Source organism: Panthera tigris, chromosome C2 (assembly GCF_018350195.1).
Source record: "Panthera tigris isolate Pti1 chromosome C2, P.tigris_Pti1_mat1.1, whole genome shotgun sequence".
NCBI classification, from domain to species: domain Eukaryota; kingdom Metazoa; phylum Chordata; class Mammalia; order Carnivora; family Felidae; genus Panthera; species Panthera tigris.
This window is the reverse complement of record NC_056668.1, coordinates 146,951,278-146,960,745: the sequence shown is the minus strand read 5'-3', so window position 1 is coordinate 146,960,745 and position 9,468 is coordinate 146,951,278. Positions and strand designations below refer to the sequence as shown.

General features: G+C 43.4%; 1 protein-coding gene across 1 annotated transcript in view; it reads left to right on the top strand.

The window, feature by feature from the left end:
* Positions 1–1,784: 1,784 nt before the first annotated feature.
* Positions 1,785–9,468, top strand: part of DYNC1LI1 (dynein cytoplasmic 1 light intermediate chain 1) — a 38,942-nt gene continuing 31,258 nt past the window's right edge. Inside the window, exons 1-2 of the mRNA XM_042998990.1 lie at positions 1,785–2,069; positions 2,274–2,347. Coding sequence (XP_042854924.1) covers positions 1,924–2,069; positions 2,274–2,347 — 220 coding nt within the window. The 5' untranslated portion in view covers positions 1,785–1,923. The remainder of the gene's footprint in view (positions 2,070–2,273; positions 2,348–9,468) is intronic.

The following is a 9,468-nucleotide window of genomic DNA, read 5'->3' as shown; positions in this document are numbered from 1 at the left end:
ATAACACATAGTGTGCCTGGTACATAGTATGCACTCATAAATGACCACCCTTGTCAACCATCTTAATGGGAAAATGCTGCATAGGGATATTATAAAACCACAAGAAATACAACTTTGACCTCAATATAAGTAGGTAACTGGGCATCGAGAAGTCATGGGGCATTAGAAGCCTGACACTATTATACATTTGATACTTCCCAGGTTAAGTAAATATGATATGATATGAACTGACAACTCTGTATATGAACAAAATTGAGGGGGAAAAATGCTCTGACAAGAAAAGATGACTGAGGAAGTAAAGTACAGACAATGAATCAATTCTCAGAGGGCTAAGAGAAGTATACAGCTCTTCTTTACAGCAGTGACTTTAACAACCAGTTTCCCCTAGAAGTCCCTGTCCTTCCCCCTGTCCCTTACCATAGAAAGCCTAGGATCCCAAGACTGGGTTCTAGTTCCTTTCCTAACCATACAAACTAACAAAAAATGAAGAGTTTTAGCTGTCGGAGTTCACTAGGCCCATCAATTCTAGGGATTGGTCAGATATGAATGGTTTGAACAGTAAAGGAAAACATTAGTCATTAATAATAAACATGTATCAAGCACTCAAGATTTGTCAGTCACTGTTCTAAGCCATTTTACATGAATCATCCCGTTTGATCTTCATAAATTTTCTAGGTCCTTTTATCCCCATCTTACAGATAAGGAAACTGAGACTCAGAGAGGTTAAGGAAATGGCCTATGGTTACTGATAACCTGTCTCCAAAGCCTTCTAGGCTTCTAACTGTACTGTTAATGTAGAACAAATACAGTCTTTAGCTGTGGATTTTTTCACTAGCCTAAGAGCAACGATCAGATTGCATATCAGCAAGTGATCTTCAAATATGACAGCAATAATGTACAAAGAGCTGGACTATTTTAAGCAAAGGCTCTGACAAGGTGTACCAGGACAGAGCCTTAAAACCACCAACTCTTCCGGAGGCAGGGCTCAGACATTCAAATAAATTCAGCCAGTAAAGTTATGATAGAGAGGGGGTTATTTTAGGGCTACTTTAGGTTCTTTTCCATCTGCGTATGCCCAGTGCCAACTGTGCCTGCCATAGTAAGTGCTGAATAAACGTCTGTTGACTGGATATATGGATGACTCACCTACTGGGTCTTGTCAAATCTCACACGGAGCATCTCCTACAAAAACTTCGAGACTATTATTAAAGGAAGCCCTGTCAATACTTTTTCTGTCACGCAGCTGCTCAGGGGCTGGGAGAATCTGCTCCAGATGTGGGGTCAAGACGGAGGAACACGGCGCCACGTGAGATTGCAAAGTAGAGAGCCCAGAAATCTGGGACCGCAGTAACTCTCCGGACACGGGCTGCACAAAGCCTCTTTTGCGGCGGGGCGGCCCGTTCGCATCTTGGCACGGGGGAAGTGTCGGTGTAGGCGGGTGACCGCCGTTCAGTCTGAATCGGGGGTTGGGGGGGGCGGGGGGACAGCAATGACAGTGCAGGAATTCCACGCCGGCTGCGGGGTTTGTAGACCCGACTGAAGAGTGGGAGGGAGCACTGCTCACCTGACACACCCCAACCGGCTGTGCTGCAGCCCACGGCTGCGGGTGGGGGGCGGGAGACGCCTCACTACTCTGAGTTCAGAACTGGGGCTGCAGCGCAACCGCCAGCCAGGTCGCCCGCGCACGCGCATTCCTTACGCGCGCCCGCCAGTCAGCAGCGCATGCGCAGTGCGTCCTCCCTCGCTCCGTCAGTCCCTGCAGGGCCCGCGGCTCCACCTCCGCAGACCCCGCCCCGCTCCCGTGTGCCGAACGCTCCATATCCGGGTTCCCGCCGCCGCCACCGCCGCCGCCGCCGCCGCCGCCGCCGCCGCCGCCGCCTAGCTCATTCAGCTTTGCCGGGAGTGGTGTGATTCCCGACCAAGATGGCGGCTGTGGGGCGAGTCGGCTCCTTCGGTTCCTCTCCGCCGGGATTAGCCTCCACTTACGCAGGCGGCCCCTTGGCTAACGAGCTAACATCGGGCAACGGCGGCGCCGCAGCAGGCGACGACGAGGACGGGCAGAACCTTTGGTAACGACCCCACCCTTCCCCGGGTCCCCGCTGGCACTCCCGGCCCTGCGGATACCTCGGGATCCCGTGCCCGCCGAAGCTCGGCGCCGGGCCCAGGCCACTGCGTTCTCGGGCAGCCCCCACTCAAGCGCGCCGAGGCCGGGTCGTCCCTCCCGCCGTGGGGTCCCAGCCCCCGGCCTCAGCGTGCGCCTTGCTCCCCGCTAGGTCCTGCATCCTCAGCGAGGTCTCCACCCGCTCGCGCTCCAAGCTCCCCGCAGGGAAGAACGTATTGCTGCTGGGTAAGTGTCCCCCGCCTCGCTCCGCCCCGCCTGGTCCCCACCCCGGCCCGGGTCAGGGTCCGCCCGCCCGTTCGCTCGCTTTGTGCGAACTCCCGGGCCTGGCCCCGCCCCGCCCCGCCGCCGGACCGGTCGCTGACAGCTGGAGGAGCAGGGGAACGGGGACCCCGGCCCCGGTACCTTTGGGGACCGCCCTCCCCTGAGCCCTTCCTCCTCCCCTTCATTGCGAGGTGGCCCTGACAGTCTCCTGTGGGAAGGACAGAATGCGATATCCCATCTGAGGGATTGTAGAGGCTTGTGGTTTCCCTAGAAAAGAAGGACGGTTTTTCTTTCATAACAAAAATTAGTAGCAGGAGGCTCTTTTCAAGAGCTCCAGTGCAAATGGCATGCCATTAATAATTAATAGCTGACTCTTTGTATAATTGACAGGGAAGCTAGAAATTGAGACCTGGGAATCGTGATAAATGTTCTTATTTGATTCAGCTTTTCGGGTACAATGGACGCTTATTGCAGATGCCTTTTTAATTGTCACTTATACTTCTGATATTTGTAAAAGGCGATAGAACACCTTACTATTCCAGTTCCTTCGAGCCAAATGATTGTAATAAGGAGAAATGGTCTAATGTCTCAATTCTCCTGTATTTCCTCTGCTCTCTGGAAGTTATGTATTTTGTTTCTTTACTGATTCTGAGGGTGGGCGCAGAGGATATTGAGGGAGAATAAATCACTGATTCACATTTTTGCAGGCTTAGCTTCTGAGTCATTTACAGAAAACCTTTCTTTCATATTCTTTAAATGTGAGATATTGAGTCTTGGCTTATGAAATGATGGTTAAATTTTAAAACTTTGGTGTTGGTGTCTCAAGACTAGTTTTATGTACATCTAAAACAGGAAAGGAAACAAAGAAGTCAATTGCTACTTGATAGGTTCTGCTTTTAATAGAAATGTGTAGGTAGAAACAAATTATTTTTCATGAATACTGCCAATCTTGAATATGTGATTCTTGATGTTCTTTAAAGTTGCATGGAGCTAGTTGAAAAATTAGTTTTACTTTGTTTTTAATGTGATTGAAAGTACCTACTGCAGATTAACCTGGATTCAGTCACAGCCTTATAATCTTAAACAAGTTACTTGATGTCTACAGACTTCAGTTTCTTCATCTTTAAAATGGATATTATAGAAATAATAATGCCTCCCTCTTAGGGTTATGGGGAAGACTGAATGAGATAATACTTGTAAAGTGGTAGCAGCACAGTGACTTTTGTGATGGATTTCTGTCAACTGAATTAGAAGATATTTTATCAGAATTCTTTTTTTAAATATTCAATTAGTGTCCACGTAAGTGATATTTAATAGGGCAGAGATAGATTAGGTTCCAAAAGCAAAAAAAAAAAAAAAATCCCCGAAAGTGTTTTAAGTTTACTAATTTAAACAAATTACTCTTAGTTACTAACCTGAAATGGATTTACTGTGACCTCATTGAAGTGGATTATTTTTAATTACTCTCAGTTAAATAAGACTTCTTTTCAAATACTGTCATTGTGAGGATAACATTCCTGCATTTTGTTTTCATTTTGCAAGTTCCCCCTAATTATTCGTATGTGTTAGATACTATTAGATGGTTCTGTTTGTGGCGAAACAAAATTGACAGTTTTGTTCATTTTTGATGTTCCTAATTTGTGCTGAGGTTGCACCATGCTTTTCTTTTAACCCCCTTTTTAACCTGCCTTTGACACTGGATCAGTGTATGCGACCGAGTGTACTTAGAGGCCCCAGACACTTCTATCCTTCCATACTTAGAATAGATTAAATTTCCTTCCTTATGAGCTTAATAGTTTGTAAGGCTCTGTCTAGTATCAGGTTACAAAAGCTTGAAATTTAAATTTTTTCTTTGAGTACTATTGGAATTTTCATCAAAGTCCTTTTCAGCTCTGGAAGAGCAAATTTTTATACTGATTACATAAATAGGATTAACTTTTTAAAATACCTCTAAAGATTTCTTAAAGATATTTTACCATCACATGTTTGGCAGCATTCAATCTGTGCTGGTGGAGGGAAGAAATGTATAAATAGGAATTGTGGTTTTCTTTGTTATGAGTTTGAGGGTGCTAGGCAGGAGGATGCTTGGCCCTCAAGTGTTTTTCATGAATTATGGCGATCTCTGGAATCCTGTATTTAAAAAAAACAAAAACAAAAACTGAGACTGTAGCAAGGTTTTGCTATTCCAGAAACAACCTGAAATGGGAACAATGATCAAGGTTTATTTATCGCAATGCAAATCGCAGTTTACCTTAGCTTGCTACATGCTTTCTCCTCCCCCTGCCTATGGGAGAAAAGGATTGGGACCAGAAGTGTATACATGTCTATGAGCCATTCTCAAAGCATTTTCATATAAATAAATCTTAGTTTATCTCCTCAGTTGCCCCCTTCTTTCACCACCTCCAAATCTGAGACGTAGATGTTGTTAGCACCAATTTGTAGATGAGATAATGAGTTTTAAAGACCTGTTAAGTGAGTTTTCCAAGGTCACACAGCTTTTAAGACCCTGTGTTCTGTGACTCTGGCATGGCTTCCCAACTTGATATAAGTCCTTGCAAGGGAGAGAGTGCCACATATTCTTCCTATTGCATAACTTTTTAAAAAGGCTATCTTTGAGTAAAAGCACTAGTAATTGTTATAAAGTAAAATCCATATGTTTGTTGGATTCTAGGCTGAAGCTTCTTGGGGCACACCACTGGGCCATGACATTTGTGTTTAAGGGGTCATTTAATCTACTGAAGCCAGACCCTTAGTGAAACCCAGAAACACTGTGACATTAGTGTTTAACCATTTTCTTTCTTGAAAGATTTTGAGAATGAGCTTCGGTGAAGTTTTTAATAGTAAAGGCAGAACTTCTAGTGCATGTACTTTAAGTAGGATTTAACTTATAAATTGTCCTTTGAAAAACTATTTTTTCCTCTTTACCCTTTATATTTAATCAACTTTTACTACAGTGATTGCAATTATATTTTAATAGCTGCTTTTTAAAGGGCACTTACTCCATATCTTGGTTACTTTCCTATGTTTTGTTAAGAAAACTCCCTAAGGAAAATAATAGTACCTAACATTATAGAGCACTTATATGTACCAGCTATGTGAAGATTGTTTCCAGAATTTGATTACCCCCTTAAAGATCAAGAAGCAAAACAGAGCTGTTAAGTAAATTGCCCTAAGGTTACACAGCCAGAGCCAACATCAAGAATCTAAATTGTGTAGCCTACCTCCAGAATCAGTATTCTTTTTCTTTCTTTTTCTTTTTTTAATGTTTATTTATTTTTGAGGGGTGGGGCAGAGAGAGAGGGAGATACAAAATCTGAAGCAGGCTCCAGGCTCTGAGCTATCAGCACAGAACCTGACATGGGGTTCGAACTCACAAGCCATGAGATCATGACCTGAGCTGAAGTCGGACACTCAACTGACTGAGCCACTCAGGTACCTCCCCCCCCCCCGCCTTTTTTTAAATGTTTTTATTTATTTTTGAGAGAGAGAAAAACAGTATGAGCGGGGGAGGGACAAAGAGAGATTGAGCCTCAGAATCTGAAGCAGGCTCCAGGCTCTGAGCTGTCAGTGCGCACAATGCGGGGCTTGAACTCACAAGCTGTGAGATCATGACCTGAGCCAAAGTCGGATGCTTAACCGACTGAGCCACCCAGGCTCCTCCAGAGCCAGTATTCTTAGCCTATACATTGGACTGTCTCCCTAAAAGAAAGGAGAGCTTTCTTTGTAGGAAAAGTAGGATGTTAAACAGTTTATATAAAAGAATTTTATGTGAGGGGCGCCTGGGTGGCTCAGTCGGTTAAGCGTCCGACTTCAGCTCAGGTCACGATCTCGCGGTATGTGAGTTCGAGCCCCGCGTCGGGCTCTGGGCTGATGGCTCAGAGCCTGGAGCCTGCTTCCGGTTCTGTGTCTCCCTCTCTCTCTGCCCCTCCCCCGTTCATGCTCTGTCTCTCTCTGTCTCAAAAATAAATAAACATTAAAAAAATTAAAAAAAAAAAAAGAATTTTATGTGATTCTCTGATGCATGTGTTTCACTGCAAAAAAATCTCATTGATTTAGATTAAATGAATTCATCATTTTACTAAGATACATTTGTAATCTTGGCCCCCCGGCCCAGTGCCTGGCTTATAAATAGAACATCAGTGTAACTTTATGATTTGAGGCCAACATAAATTAATGAAAACTAGTTGGCCCTTGGGTAAATCAGGTAAGCCTCATCTGTTTCATCTATAAATTAATATATTTGGATTTAGTGATCTCTGAAATCTTGTCTGATACCACATTCTGTAATTTTTTTTAATTCCAAAGCTGTGGGTTATTAAATATTTTTAGGTTTATTTTTATTTATGTATCTTGAAAGAGAATGAGAGAGAGAGAGAAAGTGAGCACAAATGGGGGAGGAGCAGAGAGAAGGAGATACAGAATCCCAAGCAGGCTCTGCCCCATCAGTGTAAAGCCCGATTCAGGGCTCACACTCAAAAACAGTGAAATGACGACCTGAGCCAAGATCAAGAGCCAGGTGCTTAATGAGTATGCCACCCAGGTGCCCCAGGTTATTAAATATTTTTAAAGAAATATTTCGAGGACTACTGCAGTTGAGCTTAAAGTATTGGGGCGCTTGGCTGACTCAGTCTGTAGAGCATGTGACTCTTGATCTCCTGTTTGTAAGTTTGAGTCCCACGTTGGGTGTGGACATTGCTTAAAATCTTAAAAAAAAAAAAAAATTTTATTTTTCCTTGTAAATGTGGCTGTTTGATTCCACCCAGGGAAGAAGCCTAGAGTCTATTTTTCCCTGAAGGCGCCATTCCAGGATTGTGTGCAGCCAACAAAGCCCCACAAAATGCTGAGCATCTTCAGGAAGTATGTTTGAAACAGTCATTCTTTTCAGGAATAAAATAGCTTCTATTATGCTTGAATTATTGGTAGGAAACCTCAAGATACATGGTGGAACCAGAGATCTGTTCAGAGAAGTAACTTCTGTGTGAGGACTAAATTTGAAAATAATGAGACTATTCAGTCTGAAACTCTTAACTTGTGAGGAGCTGGGATCAAAGATCGTCAAAGTTCCAGGACTTCTAGAAAACACAGATTTTTATCAGTTGGAAGTATGTTAATGCTCTTTTTAGGAATGACTGGTTATGGGAATATGATGCAAAGAGTGGAATGTTACCACGTATTGGGTACTGATATGGATGATATTGGATTAGTAATTTTTCTTTTTCTTTTTTAATTTTTTTTTAATGTTTATTTATTTCTGAGACAGAGAGAGACAGAGCATGAGTCGGGGAGGGGCAGAGAGAGAGGGGGACACAGAATCGGAAGCAGGCTCCAGGCTCCGAGCCGTCAGCACAGAGCCCGACACGGGGCTCGAACTCACAGACTGTGAGATCGTGACCTGAGCCGAAGCCGGACGCTCAACCGACTGAGCCACCCAGGTGCCCCGGATTAGTAATTTTTCAAGAATTAACAAAATTATTTACTGCATGTTATGTGTTACCACTATTAAAAATATGCCAAATATAGAGTGTTTTGAGACTCCGGTGGCATATTGATATTTTACAGTAGTCAGAGTCAGCAACCTATTATGTAAAGGGCCAGATACTAAGTAATTTAGGCTTTGTGAGCTATATGGTCTCTGTTGTAACTATTCAATTCTGCCCTTATAGCCCCAAAACAGCCATAAGTAATTCATAAATAGATGAATGGGTGTGGCAGTGGTTAACAAAACTTTATTTTCAAAAACAGGCAGCAGACCAGATTTTGCCTGTGTGCTGAGGTTTGTAGACTCCTGCTTTAGGGTATTATGGGCATCAGTTTTGTCAGTAAGCACAGATGCCAGTTAATAGAGGTTTCTGGCTGATGGAATATGATGTTTGGTGCGTGATAGGGGCTCAGTAAATCAATGTTGAATGAATGGTGAACAGCTTTTATTTACGTATCATTGTTATTCCAGCTAGGTGCGTAGTCTGAACAGGGGTGTAAGAGGTGTTAAGAGGAGTTCGTGTGAGAGAGAGCTTGAGCACAGGTGAATAAGGGGTACAGCTTGAGTTAGGAAAAAGAAAGGACCAGTAAGTGAGTGACCATGGTCTGATCTTTTGAGGCTTTATTGTACTTAAAAAATCAGGGGTAAAAACAGATTATGTCTTCTTTCATTTCTTTGTCAAACATTATTAGAACGTGCTACGTATAAAATGCTTTGCTGAATTATTTGTGGAAAATACATAAACAGGACTCCATCCCTGCCCTCTAGGAGCTTATAAACTTCTGTGGGTAAAGACTCAAAGTGAAATAAAATATGTCAGTACGAAATAATTACTAAATAGGTTGCTTAAGATTTTGCAGGAAAGCTGATATCTGAATAAAATTTTGCTAAGAAACGGGGGGGGGGGGGAAGAACACTGGGGGCTACAGACTAAGGAAGCATGTTACAGTAGCCAAAACCTAGTGGAATAGGCCAAGACAGCTCAAGTTGATGGAACCTCACCTAGAGGCACCAGGTAGAGCAGCCCCTTCTACCATTTGAAGCTGTGGGATTGTGGATAAATCACAACCTTCTGATCTGTTAACTGAGGTTTTTTTTATACTTGGATTAAAAGAACTAAAAGAGGGGTGCCTGGGTGGCCCAGTCAGTTAAGTGTCTGACTTTTTTTTTTTTTTTTAATGTTTATTCATTTTTGAGAGAGAGAGAGAGAGAGAGCGCCAGGAGAGGGGGGTGAGAGAGGGAGAGAGAGAATCCCAAGGAGGCTCTGCACTGTCAATGAGGAACCCGGTGTGGAGCTCGAACTCAGGAACCGTGAGATCATGACCTGAGCCAATATCAAGAGTCAGACGCTTAACCAACTGAGCCACCCAGGAGCCTGTGTCTGATTCTTGATTTCCGCTCAGGTGATCTCAGGTTTATGGGATCAAGCCCCACATTGGGCTCTTTGCTGAGTGTGGAGCCTGCCTGAGATTCTCTCTTTCTGTCCCTCCTGTGCACTCTCTCTCCCAAATAAATAAACATTTAAAAATAAATAAAAAGAACTAAAAGAAATTATGTCTTAAAGCATTTTCTTCTCAAAATTGGAAGTCACTATTTTATTTATTTG